At 43.6% G+C, this 21,808-nt stretch overlaps 2 protein-coding genes across 2 annotated transcripts; one reads left to right on the forward strand and one right to left on the reverse strand.

The window, feature by feature from the left end:
- The first annotated feature begins 7,181 nt into the window (after positions 1 to 7,181).
- On the forward strand, positions 7,182 to 13,183 carry LOC8052434 (phospholipase A2 inhibitor beta). Its single transcript, XM_002434589.5, has 3 exons — positions 7,182 to 7,868; positions 9,999 to 10,147; positions 13,002 to 13,183. Exons 1-3 carry the CDS (start codon positions 7,216 to 7,218, stop codon positions 13,160 to 13,162), a joined length of 963 nt encoding a protein of 320 aa, XP_002434634.3. The 5' UTR covers positions 7,182 to 7,215; the 3' UTR covers positions 13,163 to 13,183.
- Positions 13,184 to 18,085: 4,902 nt separating this feature from the next.
- LOC8052433 (protein artichoke) lies at positions 18,086 to 21,375 on the reverse strand. Its single transcript, XM_002434590.5, has 3 exons — positions 20,702 to 21,375; positions 19,355 to 19,503; positions 18,086 to 18,249 (listed from the first exon to the last, which is right to left on the reverse strand). Exons 1-3 carry the CDS (start codon positions 21,346 to 21,348, stop codon positions 18,086 to 18,088), a joined length of 960 nt encoding a protein of 319 aa, XP_002434635.3. The 5' UTR covers positions 21,349 to 21,375.
- Positions 21,376 to 21,808: the final 433 nt, after the last annotated feature.

Consider the following 21,808-nt stretch of genomic DNA (forward strand, 5'->3'; position numbering starts at 1 on the left):
CTCTTCGTCAGGATTCAAATTAACAACATAAGATCCCACGCACGAAGGTCTGGAGTACCTAGATCTTCGTCTGCATCTTCTACCTTCCGGTTTATGCTGGGCTTTCAAACAACGTTCTAGAAAACCTGTACTCCCTTTTTGTAGTTCGCACTCTAAAATGGTCAACCATGAAATTGTCCGGTCCCTCTTTCTCTCCTCCCGTGCTAAGTCCTGTGTCCACCTTGTTGAGTTCAGCTTATAAACACGGCAAGAACGCTTCCTCAAAGCTGGGTTCCCCAAAACCCTCTTTCGACCACCCTCATTCGTCTAATTTTAGGTTACGCGAGCTCTCGGTCTCTAAGAAGGAGGACTTCTCAGGTAGTCACCCTACCTTACGTCCACTACACTTTTCACCGCTGGAAGGCCATCCCCACGCGGTGTGGTACTTCTGTTGTTTTCTAGTGCAAGACACGCCTAAAACAAATATGCCAAAAGGTCAATGACAACAGTGCCCCCAAAGTCTGCTTCATCCAGCATGCGCAACCCATTTTTCTCTCCTGCGACGACAAGGTTGTGGACCGTGTTCCCTCTACCTGCGGGGATAGGTACATTAGACAGACCGGTAGGTGCCTCAACGCTCGCCTCCGGAAGCATTTCCTCGAAGTAACCCGTGGCGTCTAGTGACTCCCTTCATCCCATTTTGGAGCAAAATCGCTCTCATTCAAATTGTGAGCCGGACTTCCAAACTATGCGAGTCATTGGGAGACACAAGGACAGACTGGGACCAGAAATTATTGAGCCTTAAGATAGCCGGGGATGATTTGAACTATGCCTCACCCTCCCTTAGGTTAACCAAGGCAGATCTTCTGAGAGAGGAGATTGAGCGATGAGGCTCAAGTTGGTTCTGCGCTTTTTCTTTTTCCGGCGGTGTTTTCTTCTTTTTTTTTCTATGGAGATAGGAATATTTTTATTTATTTATTTATTTAAATTTTATTTTGAGTATTTTCTTTCTCCCCCCCCCCCCTTCTTCTTCCAACGGCGTTATCTTCTTTGCTGTCGCGGGTTTTCTTCCTCTTTTGTCGAGGGTTGGGTTAAAAAAGCGCTGACCCATTGAAGAGGCATCATAAAAGTCGGTTGCTAATTGAAAGAATTGTCGTGTCTGTGTGTGTCGGGTCCATATGACATGAGCGAATGACGCTTTAGTGAACAGCGACATTGGAGTGAATCGACGTTTTAGCGAATAACGAAACCGCGCGTTAGCAAACCCCCCCCCCCCCCCCCCCCCCCCCCCCGCTGCGCTTACGCCGCTTCGCGGCGACAGTGAGAGGTGGCTCATTACAAAAATGTTAACTTACTTGGCCCACCCGAAAACGCCGCTTGGCGGCGTCCGGCTATTTGCTAAAGTGTCATGCGGTGAAACGTGGGCGTTCGCTGAAATGTCATTCGATCAAGTGAGTGCCTCCCGTGTGTGTCCATCCTTATGTGTTTTATTATTTCGTGTTACAAGTCATCTGTGCACACCTGGTCTGTGTCCTTGTGTGATTGGTACTGTTATTCATATCACAGGACTTACAGGAGGCGAAATTTTAATAATTGAAATACTATTCATAATGCAAGCACATTCATATATACACGTCACACCAAGAAACGAAAAATAAAGCCGTACAGTCGCCTATGTTTAACACACCATGCCGGCACGTGGTGATTCAACACGGTAGTCTTTAATGAGATGCATAAAGTAAAACGCTTTCAATGTTCGTAAGGGAGGCCGCAGGCAATGTTGAAGTCACAGTGTCATTTGGCAGTCTGTTCTATTCTCTGATGACCCTAGGAATAAACAGCTCTATTTCAAGTCATCATTTCTTACTGAATATGCTTTTATATAAAAACTATGCCGATGCCTCGAGGTTTTGTATCTAAAAATTTGGAGATAATTGTTTTCATCAATTTTACATAATCATTAGTCATTGAGAAAGTTCGTTCGTTCGTTCGAAACTTGTTCTAGACTAAAGGGTAGGGTCGGTAAAGCTCGGTAGGAGAATGGTCGCGCAAATATTTGTTAAATATAAACCAAGAAGCTAAACGTTGAACTTTTCTAGCGTAGTTAAAGCTGTCAGGGTAGATGAATCCCACAATTTTAGCGTTCTCAAGGACCGGCCTTACCATGGGTCTTATAGGCAAGATTGTTTAGCTCCGGTGAGGGACTCGACACGTCTCTTCTTATGCACCTTAGTGCAGTGTTAGCTTTAGCTGACACTTTATCTATATTGAGAATTCCTACATAAGTCTGACTTAAATATTAATTCTAGGTACTGGTATTCAGTTACTCTCGCGAGTTCATGCTCATAAATACAGTAGTCAAAATTTAGGAGTTCTTTTTTTCCTCGTAACTGTCATAAAGACTGACTATTCCGGATTTAAGGGACTTTGCCCTTCCTGGTACCATTTGTTAATGTTTTCTAGATTTTTGTTTAATTCGAACTGGTCTTCTGGTGTATTATTGTATTATGAAATACACAATAGTCAGCGAACAATCCTATTAGAATTATGATGCTGCTGTAAAGATCATTAAAGAAAATAAAAAATAAAAGTGAACCTAGAACGCGTTCTTGAGGTAACACCGAAAGGACTGGAGCAAGACCCGATGCACATCCTCCAATCTTGACAAACTGTACTCGGAAAGAAAGGTAAGCAGCTAGAAAACCACTGCGTGATGCTTGGATTTTAAAAACTTTAAGCATCCAAAATTTGGAATTTGGTTGATCGCCACGTATGTTTTCAAAGGCGTTTAAGTTTCGGCACGTGTTATTCAATGCAGTCCTACAGCGGGTGATTCTGACGCATATGTTGTTCTGTTCTGTTATGAGCAGCTGCGATGGAGTTTTATATATATTAACTTTTTTCTACAGTTTTCGAGGCAATAACAAGCTGGATGAAGCTACGCCTTTCGCGGTTTTATTTCTAAACTGCGCAGAATTCACGGAAACTTGCCAGCCATTTTTTTTATCACTAATTCCCTGAAAAAAAAAAAAAAATCTTAAAACCATAGCTAGCGTATGCTATGTAGTTAAAACCTTCAATCTTTAGTACTACTTCGTGATTCAAAGGTGCCGTTGGCGCTTTGAAGAGATCGCATAAATCGCATTTTGTAAACGTACCGTGCTAGAGTCCATTTTGCATAAGACCCGACCGCAGCCAGAGCAGCAATCTGATGGAGTCAATCAAGCGGTGCCAAAAGTGCATTGTCAGGGTGCTCGTGGTCTTTTTCACTTTCACCGATTAAACCAATCACGAACCGTAAATGCGCCATGATTCTGCGCTTTACTTAAAGGGCGTGATTGGTTTAGCCGAAAGCAGCAAACGCGCAAAGGACGAGTTTTGGAGCTGTTTTCGATTCGATAGCATTCGCTGCAGTCGGACTTACAGTATGGAACAGTCTAAGATATCGTACAGATGCTGCCAAAGATAGTGCATTTTTGTTTATTGACATTAAAAAAAAAAAAACCTTCCCAAGTATATAACAACAAAATTAATGGCGTGAATTCGCTACCAATTAGCGCCGAGATGCTTCGGTGGCGCCCTCCTATGGTTTCCGTTCGTCACGTCACAACCAGAAATTACCTCGCTGTGATTGGCAGGATTTTCCTCGCCGTAAACCGACGATTGGTCAGAAATTATCAGTATAGAAGAAGCTATGGTTTGGCCAATCGCGAATGCCAACCGCAGCGACGCTTTTGGTCGCGCACGTACCGCTAATAGCGGCCGTAAGCTAAAGAAAGGCGTTTGATTGTCGCAATAGACGACAGACGGCGGCAGCTGTTCACATCTAGCCGAATTAGCGCGACAAGAAAGCTTTCGTTTTGGTTTTGTTTTCATTCAGTTGTGTTTGTTTAGTAAAATTACCAAAAAAATGATGCACTACACCGATAATGCCTACGCCGCAAATGGCTTAAAAAGTATCGTCTGCTGCCGGAGGTGAATTTCGGTATGCTATATGCCCTCACTCTTGCCTTCCACTGTCGGCTGTATCGCCAATCAGTCATCTCTTCTTAGCAGACGGCCGCCATAGGCAACGAGTTCACGCTTTTAATTTGTAAATGTTTACCTAAGGAAGCTATAGGCGTTACTTTCGGTCACCCTGTACAAAAGATTAGCTTGATATTGTTAAGAAATCGATCTGTATGGGTTCTTCAAAAACCACGCAACAATCATTTTGACTCCCGTGGTAATTTCATTTTAAGGTTGACCTGATAGGCCTTGTGTTTACGTAAATATTTTCGCACAAATTACTTTCATGTGATGCACTCGTTTTGATGTAGCGTCTGATGAACGAATGGAGCTGCACGAAAGTATATAATACGAGTCTCTCAACCTTCAGTGACGGTTCAGTGGGTAAATTTGTTACATTAGTGCTGCTGACCCCAGGTATGCCTACTTTTAGAATACGTTGAGGATTCAAGTCACAAATATTGCTCTAAAAAAGTTTTAATATGAAAAAGCGCACATTTTTAGAGGTTTGCGTTTATCGATGCGGGGTCATCAAAGAGTAGTTTCGCAGAATATTTGGCTCATAATGTTATATCATTGTTTTTTTATAATACGGGTGTATTAAAAGTGTCCACAAGCTGCCCAGCAAAAAGGTTGTCATTAGGGCGTTCCTTGCAGGTGTTGTAATTGAGTACACGATGGTGTGGTTACAGAACTCGTTAAGCGGGAAGTCGTTTTTTTTTTATTTACATCCGCGGTGTTTCAGCGAAGATCTACAAAACAATCCCGCCAATAGGGGGTTTGAGGAGAAGAAAAAAAAGTGAAAGCCGTTTACAACTTCCTGTAACGCCGAATTGGAGCGCAGCTCTTGAGGAGGAGGAGTGGAGGGTATATTCCTCCTCCTCCCTCGTGATCATGCCTGCTAGTCCTCCTCCCATCCTGCTCCCCCTCCCTCTCCTTTACCACCTCCTCGTCCTTCAAGCTCCTCCCCTCCCCTCGCCTCCGCCTCCTCGTCTCTCCTCCCCCCCTCCTTCACCTTCGTACTGCTTTCCTCCTTGCCGCTCAAGCCGGAAAGGGTCGCGTAAGAGCTGTGCTCTTACGCGACCCTTTCGCCCCCGAACCATACTAGACAATGAGGGGAGGAGGAGGAGGGGGAGGAGGAGGGCAGAGGTCCGTGGGGTCACGTGACTTCGAGGGGACGGGATCACATGCCCTTGGGCGGGCCGTCACGTGACTTCGGCGGGGGGAGGGGAGTGACCCCCCGAGGTCACGTGACGAGGAGGGGGAGGGGCGACGCCGACGCCGACGCCAACGCCGACGCCGCACAGACTGGAAACGGGTCATGTGACCCCCTCCCCCCGAGGTCACGTGACCCGCCCGGACCATACTACACAATGAGGGGAGGAGGAGAAGGAGGGGGAGGAATAGGAGGAGGAGGGGGAGGAGGAGGAGAGGGAGGGGCGCGGTTACGCCGACGCCGACGCCGACGGCGACGCCAACGGCGACGCCGTCGCCGCTCAGGCTGGAAACGGGCCCCTAAGAGCTGCGCTCTAAAACGGAAGGCGTTTACAATTCCCTGTAACGCCGGATTAGAGGGCAGCTCTTGAGGAGGAGGATGGAAGGGTACTGAGGGATAGGTCACGTGACCTCAGGAGGTCAAGTGACCTCGGGGCGGGGGGGGGGGGGGTTGGTCACGTGGCCTCAAGGGGGTCACGTGAACTCAGGGGTCGTGTGACGTCAGGGGGGTCACATGACCTGAGGGGTCACGTGACTTGAGGAAGGGTCACGTGACTTCAGGGGGTCCCGTGACCTCGGGGGTCGTGTGACATCAGGGGGGTCACGTGACCTGAAAAGGGTCACGCGACCTCAGGGGGTCACGTGACCTTGGGGTGTGGTCAGGTCACCTCAGGGTATCACGTGACCTCAAGGGGTCACGTGACCTCGGGGGGGGGGGTCACGTGACCTTGGGGAGGTCAAGTGACCTCGCGGTTACGCCGACAACGATGACGACGCCGACGCCGACGCCGCTCAAGCCGGAAACGGGCCCCTAAGAGCTGCGCTCTAGAACTATTTTCAGGAACAAACGGACAGTCACAGCGGCCATGAATGATTGCAAAAGGCATACTATACTCGCGGTCAGCTTTCTGTGGCAATCCGAAGAGAGGAGGAAAGCGCGTCTTGGTGCACCCTCTCCCCTAACATTGACTGCATTGCATCAGAAAGCTGACCGCTAGTATAACTAAATAAACTAAAATTCAGAAACTTTGTTTGTAAGTACTGAAAATAAACATGTGGTTCCAATTATAAACTTGCTGAGCATCATCGAAAACTCCTTAGTTAGTCAATTATAAAAAGACTTGAACCACGTGAGAAGCTACCACTCGTGGAGCAGGCACGCGGATGATATTCTTATCATCCCGTTTTCGCATCGTCAGCCTTGTGCCTGAGGCAAGAGTGATAGTTTTAGGGCACCTGTACCGTAACTCCCCGGGCAATATCAACTGAAACACATGATTCAGCCTTCTATGCGTCAGCGCAGTCCACGAAAATTCGATCATATTTCTATTTCTTGAAAAGTTCGATGTATAAGAGCTAAAGCTCTCATTCCATTCCTAGATCGGACCACAGATCTCAAAAACTGACAAATACGCGGAAGAAACATGAAGGACTCTTTAAAGTGATGTTGTCGACGATAGGACAAGATGGGGACGGACAACTCAAAAAACGCGTACGACGAAGAGACACAAGTACGACAGGACACTGCTGTCGTGTTTGTATCTTTTCGTCCGAGTGCCTCCAACTGTTCATTGCATCATTTACAACGTTTACCAAATCACCCAATTTGCTTCCTCAATAAAGCTCCCAATATTTAGATAAATTTGATCTGGACTCCTTGTGGTGGTTCAAGTAGACTCAGCCTTTGCATGCTTCGAAACGTAAGAAATTGACTATGAATTCTTCGTTAACTTATACTGAAGAGACAGTGCTGTCAGTGTGTAACAATATGTTGCCCACGTTTGGTAAATTATTGCTGGCCGGTAGCCGGATGCAGACATTGTGCAGCAGCACTGACCTTCGAGCTTGCGTTTTTAATCTTTGCTGCGTGATAGAGCAGACGTCAGACAAGCCGTGTCGCCTTACAGGGTTATCTTAGCCGAAATTATCTTCGGCGGGTTTTTCTTCACTGATTCCTTAAAGCTCTTTGGGGCGCATGCTAACGCGCCACGCGTCCCGAATGCCTGCATCAGTATGCTACCGCGCGAGTTCTCCTACTTCGGTAGCTTATTCTTCCTGACGTTGCCTGTGCACCTCGTGTACGCAATACCATCGTGTTTCAGTTCTGGCGGTGTCAGATACCCGTCGTACACATGCTCCGGTTTCAAGAACTCCGCGAACTTCGACGAGTTCGTGGATCGAGCTTCGGTGAGGTCTAACGTTCGATTCATTTTGACGAACAGCCAACTGGACTCTATTCCACCTAGGGCCTTCACCGGCATTCGGGCTTCGGCTTTGGAGCTTGAGAACGTGCGAGTGAACAACTCACTAACTTTCGACGCGGACGGAGATTCGTTCGTGGGGCTGGAAGCTAGCCTCGAAAAGATCGTGTTTAGTCGAAACAGCAGTGTTCCGCGAGCGTGGACATTCTCGAAGCGGATGGAGAAACTGAGACAGGTTGTCTTGTTTGAGATCAACCGGTTGAGTCTTTCGTCAAGTTTCAACGACTTACCCAAGAGCGTGGTTCAAGTGGACGTTGTCGGCTCGACTATACAAGATGTGGACGACCACTGGTTGTCCTCTTTGCCCAACCTTGAGGCTATTGTGATTAGGAACTCGAACGTCTCGTCATTCCTGAGGACTATGCTTCCCAACCCAGCCACTAAACTGGAAGCCTTGCTTTTGGAGTAAGTTGCGTTTCAGGTCCTCATTTTTTTTTTTTTTCTGCAGGTCTGAAATGTTTTTGTACAGTGTGGATGATCTTACTGTTCTAATGATTTGTCCCCAAAACAGTGTCGTTCAGTCGTGAGGTGGTTCATTGTTTGCTCTGTATGCAAAATTTGAGAATGTGCTTACATACTCATACTCGAACATCTTGAAATTCCCCGATAATACTGCCCCAGCAGATTGAGCAGTGTGACACACTGGTCCGACTTTGGGAGCGGTGTTCATCGGACATTTTGAGCTGTTTGCGGTATGAGTAGTTTTCGCACTGCCGCAAACCAAACTTTTCTACGTTATAAGTAAGAATTCAAAATATTTCTCTGAAATGTAACAATTCATCTCGCCTATATAAGTGACGGGCTGCAATTTCCCAATTAATATATGCCAGCTAAAAAGAATAGTTTAAAAGTTAGGTATCAATTTTAGTGAATTAGACCACTAAGTGCTTTTTTATACTTATATACTGACGTCAGTCGCGGTCGATAACGTTATTCTGCAAAAATATTTTTTTCGAATGTTTTATTTTTTTTAGAAAAAAATTTCTGAGGACACCTAAGTAGCTCTTATGAGTAGTGAATGCAAAGGCGTCCCTGGCTTGCTGGCGAATAATGCACCGCTGGATGAGGCAGCGGCGGGAGTGCGAAGCTTGGCGCGGCGCGCGCTGAAATCACCGTGTCCCCTCATCATCATCGTCGCTATAGTTGCGGTTACCGGTTGACGACGTTAGACCTTAAAGCGTAACGTTAGGCCTAAGGTCAGGCCAGCGCATACCCGCCTCGCCCCCTCACGTCAAACAGTTGCGCGTACCGGTTGACGATGGTAGATCTAAAAGCGTAACAATAGGTCTAACGTCAAGCCAGCACATACCCACTCCCCCCCCCCCCTCCTCCCGCTGCGCCGCCAGCAGTTCTGCTGGCGCCTTAGCACCGATGACGCCGTTGCTAAGGAGCCACATGACGCGTCGCAGCAAATGGGAATCTAGGCCCCGTTTCGCTCAGTGGAATTTAGGTGCAGTTTTTCGCTGCTACAACCGGAATTTATGTGCCGTTTCTCTCAGCCAATGGGAATTTGGGTGCCGCTTATTGCTGCGACAGGCAACGATAGCGCCGGCCACATTCATATAACCGCCGGTTTGCTCTACAAAACAAAGTTTGCTTTCGAATTAAAAAAAAGAAAAAAGATTGTTTAGGTTTTTTTGGTACGGGGGCTGGCGGCCCAGAAACCTAGCGGATCGCAGCTTGGAGTCCAAGGAGCAGAAGTTCATGCTGCAGATCCCGAGGTTCCTGGGCTTGATCCACGCTCCTGCTCCCATGGACTTGAGTGGGCATCACACGAGCGTGCGGCCGTGCTTCACTACTGCGTGATGCACGTTGAAGACCCCAGGGTAGCAGTGGTACTGCACTGGAGATCTTTATATAATACGTTAACCACTACCGCTCTACCTCGAACGCGGACTGACCTCCCGCTGACTGAACACTTCATGACGAATTCGCTTCCTTTGTTTCTTTGATGGTATTTATTCTTGAAGCATTTTTTTAAAGAACAGTTTGAAAAAAAAAAAAAACTTGACTTTAAAATATTAAAGTGTCTAACATCTTACTAGCCCCTGATTATAAATATTTCATTATGATGAGCTTATAGATGGGGTAAATACCGACATTTTAATAATTGCCTTGATTAAATAGGTTGGATAATTTATTTATTAATTGCTCGGATTAAAGAGGGGTTTGAGAACATCAAATCAGAACTTTAAAATAGCTCGACTAAAATTTGTAATCTAATAAGGTTTTTGTAAAAATGTATACGATGATTAAACTGGTGTTCTTTCATTAAACTTTATTGCCAAGAATAATATATTAGGATTCATTTGTTGTAAGAATATTATGTAGGAAACCAGTGTGTTCAGTAACTATCATACGAAATTGTCTGATTTGAGCGCGGGATTATTTCTTTATTATATTACAATTTAAGTGACAACTACTCGAAGCACTGTACAGAATACACGAATGAAATGCGACTGAAACTAATGAAACACAGGAAAAGGTTTTGATTAAAAAATACGCAGAGTTATTGTTTTTGTTTTAAATGTGCAGGAATTGTTCCTTGACGCAACTTCCAGTCGGCTTCAGTGACTGTCTGCCCTCGCTGAAATATGTCAGCCTTGTGGACAACCTAATAACCACGTTGGATGGAGGTAGCTTTTGGCCCTTGAGAGGTGCTGACGTCATTGTTCGCATCACTGGTAAGACTGCTTTGTCTCGTTCTCAACCTGTTCCTTTAGTTTTAATTTAAGAGAAATATTTATCATAACCAAAATACTGTTTCAGTGTACCCTAGCTTAATTTTGACGGTGATATATTTACCACTTGTAATATGTGAGCCTATAACTAAAACGATTACGGGCATTTATCAAAACTACAGAATATGCGAAATCGTGCACGATCATGTGCGCCAAATTCGTAAAATTAACACTCGCGCAATGCTCTCTTTTTGAACATGACTGGGTGTGTGGTGACTTGGTGGTGCTGAGTTTTAAATCTTGCAATTACTTTGGAAACCAAGTGTAAGATAAAGCAGATGATCAGAAGGCTCAGTCATACACCTGAATATTATGATTAGTTTACGATATGGGAGAGATGTCAATTTAATCCTTCGGTGTTTCGGTTCCCGATTATAGAAACTTGAATTCTTGCATGTTCCGTTCACAACGTTTTGAGTATGAACTGGCTCCTTGATATTCAGGTGTATCGCTTTATCCCTCAAATGTGTTTTTATGTTAGCGATGGGGCACATAAAAAATTGCAACCTTTTACGTTATCAAATTTTCGTTGGTAAACATAGATAAAACGTCTAAGTTAACTTGCGTAACTTTCAGATACATAAAATTGAGTAGCACACATAACCACTGCGATACCACTGTCGTTCGGGGTACGCGAAGTGGCATGTTCTGCCCATGGATGGCACACGAATCGTCGCAAATTTTCCCTTTTGGTTATTAAAAATATTTTTTTCCGGAAACTTTTAGGACGACAGCCGAAGCTTCGCCAAGAGACTTCACTTTCAGTCCACTACCATCCGTGGGCAACTCAGGACGGTACCCTCTCGAGCCGCTTTGACAAGGCTGTCTCTGGGACACTATCGGTTTTGTCTAGGTCTTCCAGTGTTACATATTTACCAAACACACGCAAAAAATATCGATCAATGTATGTCAGTATATTTTCTACTATCGGTGAAAAAAATGGGCGCCTATAGAAATAGATAGCAATAAACACGGGATTAGCTGAGTGAAATTAGTAGTGATTTATTTGGCCGGTGGCTCATAAAAATAAACTGCAAAAGCCCAAAGCCCCATGTATATCTTATAGGGCGAGCGAGGAAACCAAAACGCGTCTCTTCTTTTAATGAGACGTGAGGCGAGAAACAGTGAGGAGTTTCTCCTCGCATGTGAGGAGGAGGCACGAAGTGTGAGAAGGGGCGATCACGTGATCACGTGTGCGATGAAGCTCCGCTCCAGTAGAGTCTTCGGTAGGCAGCAAAGCACGTCTCGGACGTGTGTTCTTCGTACTTTGTAGCTCGTCCAGTAGTTGTTAGCAGACGAAACAACGTAACCATTGTTACGTATTGCAGACCAGGACGGAGCCTCTCAGCGCTTTGACTTCACGGAACCCCCTGTGCGAGGGGCAGACGAACTTTCTCGCCGAATATTGACTTGCATCTTCCTTGAGGCCCCTTCCCTCTTTCGAAGATAATTGCGCTGCTAGGCCATTTGATGAACGAATTTGTTGAAATGCATATCTGCAGTACAATATCTGCAGTACAATACCTGCATATCTGCAGTACAATACAGCGAAGTTGTTTGTGGTTGGGGTTCCTTGGATTTCTCGTGTGCAGCGACTAAAAACTCTATGCTCGCACCGCCGCATGAGCCGCACGCGCACGCGTTTCTTGTAGAAAATATTCGAAGTAAATAACCAAAAGAATGCGTGCAAGATGCCATTTGTTTTAGGCTTTTGCTTTAGAACAGTTGCTGCTGCAAACGGCGGCACGTGCGGCGCATGGAACACCATTCCCAGCGTTCTCCTTGATTCTTTGGTAATTTAGTAATAGGTCGATTCAGTATATTCGTTATCAATAGGCACAATTTTTACGATCAGTAGACTCTCAGGTAGATAATAAATGTTTCTCAAAGATTTGCCGCTTTATGACCCGCGTCGGCCATGTCTACGCTCGCACCGCCCTGTCTTTATCGTCGTTCCAAGCGGTTGCGTGCCTAGTTTCCTTTCCTTCCGCTCTTCCGGGGTGGCGGTCCCGTCGCGCGTGTCTGGTTTTCCACGGCTCCTCGGGGTGGTTCTGCGGTCTGTGTTGTGCGCTAAACAGCTTCGCTGGTCATCTCCATTCACGAAGTAGAATGGCTCATGATTTTGCAGGATATCTGCGATAGGGGTCAGCTTCACCGAATGAAGGAGCTGGAAATTGTTATCAGCGTTCGTTTAGACGCCAACGCGATTACTTGTCGGGATGTAGAGATCATCTAGGGTTTCTGAAAGCCTTGGTACGATTCGTTTTATTCGGGTTCTTCCCTGCCACATAAAGCAATCTCGGCTTTAAGTAATTTAGGCGGCTTACCACGTGTAAAATCGCTGCACGTGTAGGCAAGCCCACTGGCGTCTATGTACAAAAATGACGGTTTGATGGCACCAAAAAATAAAATTCCATGCTCTTCATTATTGGTGAAAGATACTACATATATTATTCCGTGCTTCGTTGACGAAATAAAAAATAGCAAGTATTAGGAAGTTTTCGTGCACCGCGTTTCCCCCTCCGCTAAGCCCGCCTCAAAGAAGAAGCCGCTACTGCGCCTGCGCGCCGATGGCCTTGACCGTAGAGTTCCGGGTATCGTAGCGGGTTGCAGAGAGCGTTGCGGGAGGGCGAAAACCATCTACGGAAACTCCCTATTAGTACATCGTTCCGACGACTGCTGTAACGATACCCGACACCCCGCCGTTGCCTTTGGGCATACGTCGCATCGTTATCCGGGGTATCGAAGTATCGGAGCGATCTATTAAAACTCTCTAATGTCGTTCTTCCCCTGACAGGAAATCCACTGCACTGCGACTGTCGTATGCGAGCTGTGTTGCACCACGGGCGCACTTCTCTTCATGGCCAGTGCCGAAGCCCGGAATGGCTGAGGGACCGTGAGCTACGCACCTTGCGACCAGAAGACCTCGAGTGCAGCTCCAGTGGAGTAGTTAACTGAACACGCTCAGTTTTTTTGTGACATAATAGGAGAAAGAGAAAGGTAGGAGGCATTAATAAAATTTAGAAGTTTCTTGGAACAATAACGTTTCCGATCTTATATTATGGAGGCAGACGTACATCAGGGGACAGCGCTTTGATGAAATGTATTTGAGTGTCTTAACTACAAATTCTGCTATGTAAAATATTCAATAAAAAAAGACCGTTCGTCACCGTCCTTTGCTTTTTATCCACGCCTTGGCACCTCTACCTTACTTTCTCTACATTGATCTCCCTCTTCTTATTTTTTCACATTATAATATTACATAGGACATGAAAGTGCTTACATCTTCCTTCAGAAAACTAACACCATATCTTTTGTTCTTATTTTTTTTTTTAAATCACGATGAAAATGAACAACGTATCGCCCTGCTATATTAAACTGTATTGGTCTAAATCTAGAAAGCAAAGAAAAGGGTCCCAAGAACGTCCTTACACTGCCGTAACCACAGCGCAAGACAGGCATCACATCCGGCAAGTAACGCACCGTCCCGATCTTTGTCCTGCTGCCACTCCTATTCAGTTAACTATGCGGAGCGCAAGTCCGCCTGCTTCTTGCACGGGGGTTGTGGTGATGTCAGAACGGCGAGCTCTCATTGGCTGATTTAAAAAAAAAATAGTGGGTAGACCTCGATGCATCTATCATTGAGGTCTATCCACTATCCTTTCAATCAAAGTCAATCATAGCTCGGCGTGGTTCTGACGTCACAGCAACCCCTGCGCAAGAACCAGGCGACTTTCTATCTGTTTAGTCATTGACAGCTAAAGAAACGAAGGGCGTGGCGAGTCAGAAACATCTCCTATCTTAGCAGCCCAATAAATTGAAGCGTCAGTCGATAAGAAAGTTGGATAACGAATCACGAAGCAAGAATTGTCGACACACTAAGCCACATTCGGCGTTTCTCAAGCTGCAGCTGACCACAAATATCGAACTAGATCGTCTTTCTCGCTACGTTCCGAACAAAACAGCAACAAATAAATCCATCTTAGTGACTAAAGTTATTGCGTTCTCCGCACCACTGGTCAGAGCTTTCTAGAAGTAAAGGTATTGTTTCACTCGATAGACAGTATAAATGCAGTTGCAACATTGGTAATGTTGAATATTTTGCTCAAGATTTTATATGCCAGCGACAGTGGGTTTATTTGCGATTAAGAGCTCAGAATATCATTTTAAAACACTACACTTGGTAACAATGTCATGTAATATCTCAGTTATTGTGATGTTGTATCTTCTGTGCACAGGCCAAATAAGAAGCCAAAAAACAGCAACAATTAAAAACTAAAACAAGCCCCCACCACAAAAGCACATACAAACAAACAACCCCCTTCCACACACACACGCACATGTACACGCGCAGACGCACGCACGCACGCACCCACACACAAACAAAGGTCCCAGACCTTTTTTCTTTCTTTTTTTTTTGTGGAAAGGTGTCTAAACATTTGAAGCAATAAATATTTCAAACGAGAGGATTCAATTGTTTTACTTATTTCCGTACCTCTCGTCACATCCAGTTAATGAAAATGAGCTAATACACTATTAAGACGGCCAGCCTAAAAGGACCTTCTTAAGATAGGTTTCTTTCCAATATTCACGGGAAAGGAATCGTTGAACGCTACCTTAAACATAGTTCCCCCATATTCAACATGCTGCAATTCGGACAGTGCACCACTCTTTGTATATCACAGCTCGTGCTGTGTTCTTCCTGTGTAGGAATGTTGCTTTCGGCATTCATGCTAAACATTCTAAGTAAAAGCATGTTTCGGGGTCCTGTAAAGCTAGTACCGTATTTTCCGGACCCGCGAACTATACGTGTTTCATAATTGAAAATTTACCGGGACCCTCTACACGTGCGGACTATACATTTGTTTCTTTTTCTAGATCGTTCACTGTGTTAAGACGCGAATAATTTCGTAGATAACATAGTATATTACTGTTGATTTCTATACGATACAAGGTTCTTTGTGAGCTAATACAGCAGGCATTTGTCAAGGTGTGTTGTGTATGATCATTCTTACTTTCGGATGAGACACCAAGTGTGGACTACGCACGGCGTGCGGACTATTCACCGGGTCCGGTCTGAGAAATACGGTAATAACTTTATTTTCTTCATTCCGCTAGATGGCGTAGCGAGGAAAGAAAGTTTTCGACCTATACAAAACTACTTTTATAACTTAATCTAAGCGGTCAGCCTCTAAAGGTACCTTTAACTTAGGTCCAATCGGCGAATCAGCCCGTGCTCCGATAGCGAGCGCACGGGATCGCTACCACGTGCGGATGATCGCGAACTCGTTCGCCGCCGACCGTAGAGGTCCCTTACTTAAACGGGCCTTTAGCAGCATAGAAATGGGGTACACGCCAGCTTTAAAAAATAAATAAATAAAGGCCCATTTGAAATCATAAATTTTGATAGAAACAAAAAAGAAAGAAACGAAAGCTGCAACAAGCGACCTGGTAGGATCCAGACGTGCCGGAAGGAGATTGTTTTGTTTTATGAATAGGAATCGAACTGAACATCCCGGAAATAAGCCCAATTAAATTTGTTTAGCGATCACCTTTACCTTTGCAAAGGCCATGGTAGACCACCTTAAAAAATATCTAAGGGAACAGTGCCAACATAAACACCATAAGCCCCGTTTTTTTTTTCTAGAAATTTTGTCGGTGTTAAAATTGTGTGATTTATATGCGTTTTTTTTTTATAAGTATGGACCGCAAAACCGCGGTGGTTATATTGCCTCTTCGATTGGTTGTCGAAAATATTAATACGCTTTTGCTGCCGCATGTCCGATCAAAATGCAGATATGACGACTTACCGGCGCAGTTTCGCCAGGCAGACCGCAAAAGTGTCTCAGGAAGACTTGTACAAAGGCGCGACTTACATCAACTTTTTGGTGAGGACGGTGGCTTGTGAAAACGGTAAATATTCATAATGGGACCCTATTTCTGTCCTCTCTCTTGAGTTTCCAAAATTTAATTACATCCAATCCTCGGGTCACAGGAGGGTTGAAATAACTGTATGGTGAGCGCCAGGTGCAAAAACGCTGTCAAGCAGGTAGATTTTATGCTGCGAGAGTTAATGGCGATTGTGCATGACACGGCTAAAAACGCTGTAACTATACTATACTGACATTTTATATTTCTTATCCTCATGAGATTTGTAAATACAACTCTGAAGAAAGTTTCGAAGTCGATGTTTCCAAGACCGATCTCCAGGCTGCTTGTTCTTGACATACCGTGAGTATTTATTTCTGCTACCTTTGAAGGTTTTTCGTAAAAAACTTTGTTGATGTAAAGAATATAATTTAATTAAAAGCTGTAAATACCTGAAAGTGCCTAGAATTGTTCTCATCAAAAGTGAAGCAGCATGCCTCGCGCAATAACGTGACACAATGCAAAAGGAATGGAATTCTTTAAGTCCTGGGAAACAGATTAAATTCTGACACTTGGGGATGAAGGCTCAAATTAGAAACGGGTCTTTCAGGGTTGTGATAAAAAATTGCGAACTGTCAAGAGTAATGTTAACTTCACATAAAATAACTTTTTCTTTTTCCTTTATCACAATAAGCCTTACTGTGAGCTTATAAAACTAAAAACGCTATGTAATGGTATGCATGTCTCTTGTCTTTCTGTATTTTTTGTTAGCGCCCCAAATAAAAAGAAAGTAAAAAAGGTTTGAACCAGCCCCGCCAGTATACGTAAAAATGCGACCGCACAAAAGAAGCAAAATTTCACACTCGGTCCACTGGGTTCCTGAAACTAATTTATCTCGCCACTTCATTGTCTGACACAAATGTTCCTAGAAGTTAATTTTTGTGCTTGTTAAAAAAGAAAAACATGAAAATAAGAAACCTTAAGATTTCTTATTTTTTACTAAATGGTACATGAATCTAAATACTGTAAACGACTAAATTTTCGCGAGGACCTAATTTTCGCGAATTTCGCGAATCGCCTACAAGTTGCGAAAAATGCGTCCCGCAAACAATTTGGGCAGTATGTGAACGCTACGGAAGCTACACTCGATTCTCGAAAATAAGACCGATTCGCAAAAATGAAGTCGTTTACATTATTATAAATACTATGATCCCGTTCAAACCACCACACACACACACACACACACACACACACACATATATATATATATATATATATATATATAATTACGCAAACAATTTGGCAGAGGCCCATATATTTTAATCCCCAAATAGATGTGCAAATAAAATTACACATTTTCTTAAATGACGTTGAAGTTTGTACTTTTAACTTTTCTTCTCAGGTTTACACAGCTGTTTCTTCTTTATAAGCTATACTTAAATTAGCATATTATAAGTTGTAAAAAACACCTATACAAACTTTCATTTTATATGTTTTTTGCATTAAATAATTGCTTATCGAAACTAGCTTCATTCAAATTTGGCCTATTATTGTCAAAGGTGCTGGATACAAGAATTTTTATTTCATAAAATGAAATAAGGAAACACATCTCTAGAAAACTTTGACCCTTCTATACAAAGGTTCACAACAGTAAAAAAAAAAGTTATGATTGTTGGGAAAAAAAAATCTAAAAGTTTCGAGACTCCAAAATGTTTCACTTGTAAAAATTGGAAAAATGGAAAGTCTGCACTTTTGAATCCAAAAACTCAAGAAAAAAATATTCCGTAGTTATATAATTGGCAGTTTTTTCATAATCACACATTTTCCACCAACATATATCTTTCCTAAATGTTTCGAGGACCCATCGTTTTTTCTTGCATGAATTGATATTAAATCACTTACCAACGCTTTGCTTTACTGTTTTGTCATTTTTTATTTTTCTTGATGAGCTCGCAAAACTAAAATTTAGAACCGCATATATCTTTTAAAAATTCAATGAAAAAACTTGAGGTGTTATTGGTGTATTTCCCCTCTGTTTTCGTCACACAAGTCCGGTCCGATAAGAAACCTTAAAAAGCGCCGACTATGCAGAGAACCGTCCTTGCAGAAGGGGTAGTGCCATCTGTCGGGCGTGTGGAGAAGGAAGCTCTGGCTGCAATCACAGTCTAAGAGATTGCCTGCAAAAATAGAAAAGTACATTTCAGCTTATGGTATATTATGGTATAATATGGTAGATTAGGGTATATTCATTCAGCTTCATGGTATATTCATTCAAATCCTAACATAAAAAAGAAAAATAAGTCAGTTTTTTAATTAAATTTTCATTCGCAATAAACTCTGCGAATAAACAATAAAAAAGTTATAAGCTAGAATAAAATTAATGATCTTTAAGACAAGATTGTCTCTAACGTATTTGTTTGTTTAAGCTCGATACTGGCTTCTTCTTAGCACAATAACTATTCGAATTCTCTTTTCTCTATTGTCTCATTTGATTTTGCAGACCAAATTGTGTTCTATTTTCCAAGCATCAATTTTACGTTTGTTTATTTTGAAAAAAAAAATTTTCTGCTGTTTTCTGAACAACCTTCTTGGACGCGAAACAGAAGTGCTAATATTTTAGGTATGATATATTAAAACATAATGAGAACGGGAATTAGTGCTTTACTTAAGCAAGACCAACAAAAAAAAAATTATAAAAATCCGCAATGTCGATTAATATTTTGAGGGGGGGGGGGGGTCAGAAGTTAACAAGAACCGTATAGATATTCAATCAAAATACGATTGCATTAACCGAAACTAAAATTCAAATAAAAAACGCCTTGATAATTGATATTTTGGGGCTAGCTACGAAATATAAAAAAGTGCATTTGATACCCTCAAACCCGAAGACCGCTAAGGCATTAACGCCTTAACTGCTCAGGAGTATTCCAAATAGCGTAAAGAAATAAAAGCTTTGTCTGGCACGGGACGCGTTCTGGTGTAATAAATAAACCAGATAAAACATTGAAAATTTCGCCACCTTCAGTATTAGAACATGCTTCGTGTTTTTTTGTTTTCTTTTTGGAAACTCATTTAACCTCTTCGAGGGATAGGTGAATTGGTTTAATTTATGCCATAAACTGGGGGAGGCTCATATAATTTAATTTATGTGATCAGTGTGAAGAACATGTTAATGCCTCTGAATATACAACACGTGTAGGCATCCGGTGCACTGTTTAAGCGAGCGCGTCATTTGCGATGACATTTTTCGCACGTAAGACGAAAGGGAAACCTGGTGCTTACCCTCTAGGTCTACAAAGGTCCCGTCTCGATCCAAAGGTTTTAGCGTTTCCTTTCTAAAGCTGGAGATTTTGTTTCTCTTGACGTCGAGGAATTCCAGTGCTGGGAGGTCCTCCGTCAAATCCACAGGGAGTGACGTGAGCTGGTTATCTCTGTGGAAACATTGAATGGCACGTAGTAAGCATTTAAGTAATGTTAAAAAGTTTAAATGATTGTAAACAGACACTTGGAGGTTAGAGAACCGGACGACCCTTGTCCTTCTGCATGGTTGTACACATCTCGTGCGGTCGGCATGACGCACTGTGTTCCCAAGCGACTATGGCTGTAAATAATGTGTTTACCCTTTGTTCTTGTTCCGCTACGTCCGAGGCTCGCAGTCCCATTGTGTTCAACATTTCCTAGCACACCGTGAGTGAGTCTCATCTATTATTTGCCAGAAGAAAAAAAAAACGACCTTGATGTACCATATATGTTTTGTTTCCGTTTTACACATATAGCAAGTCTCTCCTAAGATATATATACCGGGTGTTTAATTTCCATTCGAGCAGATAAAAGAAGTGTGAAAGTACATGAGTGCTGTTTTAACCATGTATTTCTGCCGCAAAGAGAACAATATTGGTGACGTCTTGACTATGGGCCAAGTCCTGCAGGGGCGTCGCACGCAAGAAACTTCTCCCAGAAGCCCGAGCGGTCCGTAGCCAATCGTGATGCGCGGGTGCGCCGCAAGAGGAGAACGTCAGGCGCGCAAAGCGCCTTACGGGCCTCACGCAATCTTTTTAGAATAAGGGGACGCACGCAACAGGTAAGCTTGATCTCACGTTGGTCGCATACGCAGTCTTCACCCGCCATTTCTTTGCATCTACATACCGTGACCTTACGCTATAAAGCGCGTCCCCGAAGCCAGTTTACAGTGTTTTGTTTCACCGCAAAAATAAACCACGCATTGTCGAACGCTCAGTCCCGACCCAAATGTAGCGCTAGCGGTTCGGACCAGATGCCAAAGTTTAAGAGCTAACCGTTACCTTATTCAAAAGTTCTGTGATTTTCTGAGTATTTCAATGTGGCCCGTTCTGGGTAGTTAGGTCTATTGAACCCAATGCATTCGTGTGCTTCGTTGGCTACAATTTTTCAATTACAAATTTTCTAAAACTGTTTATAACTTTCATATAAGATAATGGTAGGTACGTTGCCAGTCGTTTGCCCCTGGTGCGGACTGCTAGCCCTACATTTCAACGAAGACGCAACGTTCGGTGATGTATAATCTATTAAAAAAAATCAATTTACACGTTTGGTAGGGATTCTCCGTACTAAAATACTCGGATATCGTTCTTGCATTAAGTGATAACTTACCGGAGCTGCAGCAGGCGAAGCTTTGGTGCAGGCTTGGGCAGCATCCGCCGTGTTATTGATCGCAGATCAGTGACCATGATGACGATAGTTTGGAGGTTATGGAGCGACGACATCCAGTCATCATCGACGTACCCGACGGCCGTGGAAAGGACGTGCACTTCCTTCAGCCCTTGAGGCAAGGAGTTGAAGTCTCTGGTGAAGTTAACTTGAGTCACGTTGAAAAACTTGAGCTGTTCCAACTTGGTCAGGTGACTGAACATCGCCCACGATTCGGGAAGAGAGCTGTTATGCGAGAAAACTAGGGAGTGAAGGGATTCTTCTAACCCTGAGAAGGGGTTAATTACCGATCCGGGCTGGTTGTAGGAACGAACTGTGACGTTTCTGAATTCTAGTACGGCGGGAGCGGCGTGAGTGAAGAGTTCGGCAGGAATGTAGTCTAGATTGCTGTTTTTGAGAATAAAGTAAGTATTTGACTGTGGTGGAACGCGCGGTACTTGAGTTCGGAGATCGGTCGTATTGCTGAAGCCACTACAAACATAGTAATTATACGTGGAACCGAAAGAAGTGTAGCAAGAAGGATCGCAAAAGGAACGAGTCGCCATAAGAGTAAAAGTCAGACAACTGATGATTCGCCCGAGAGACTTCATCGCGGATAGTGATTAATAAATGAGACTTCGCTTTCCGACAAGAAAAAATAAGCTGCTTCAATCAAAATGGGCCCTGCTCTAGTTCAGAAGAGCGACTTGCTTTTAAAGTATGGCTTTTTGTAAATAACTTTGTTCAATTTCTTTGTTTGTTAACGGAAGGCAAGTGATAAGCACGGACGTTTCGTGTCTTCTGAAATGAGAAGGCAAGAGAAGCTCGCAATAATCGCCAGACTGAAGGTCGCAGAGAAAAGTTGCCACCGCGCTGCCAGCGGCAGCACATTGCAGCTGGTTCGGACAGATGATAAATGAATATCACGTTTCGCGGCGGGAGTTTAAACGTGGCAAATGCCAAACGTCATTGCAACACGAGCCCACAAAATAGAATAATTGGACAATGTAAGTTCTAATTGCTATTTCGCGTGGAATGCTCACATGTTAGTGTTGTCAGATGTACCGTTGC

Source organism: Ixodes scapularis, unplaced genomic scaffold (assembly GCF_016920785.2).
Source record: "Ixodes scapularis isolate PalLabHiFi unplaced genomic scaffold, ASM1692078v2 PGA_scaffold0__279_contigs__length_252992795, whole genome shotgun sequence".
NCBI classification, from domain to species: Eukaryota; Metazoa; Arthropoda; class Arachnida; order Ixodida; family Ixodidae; genus Ixodes; species Ixodes scapularis.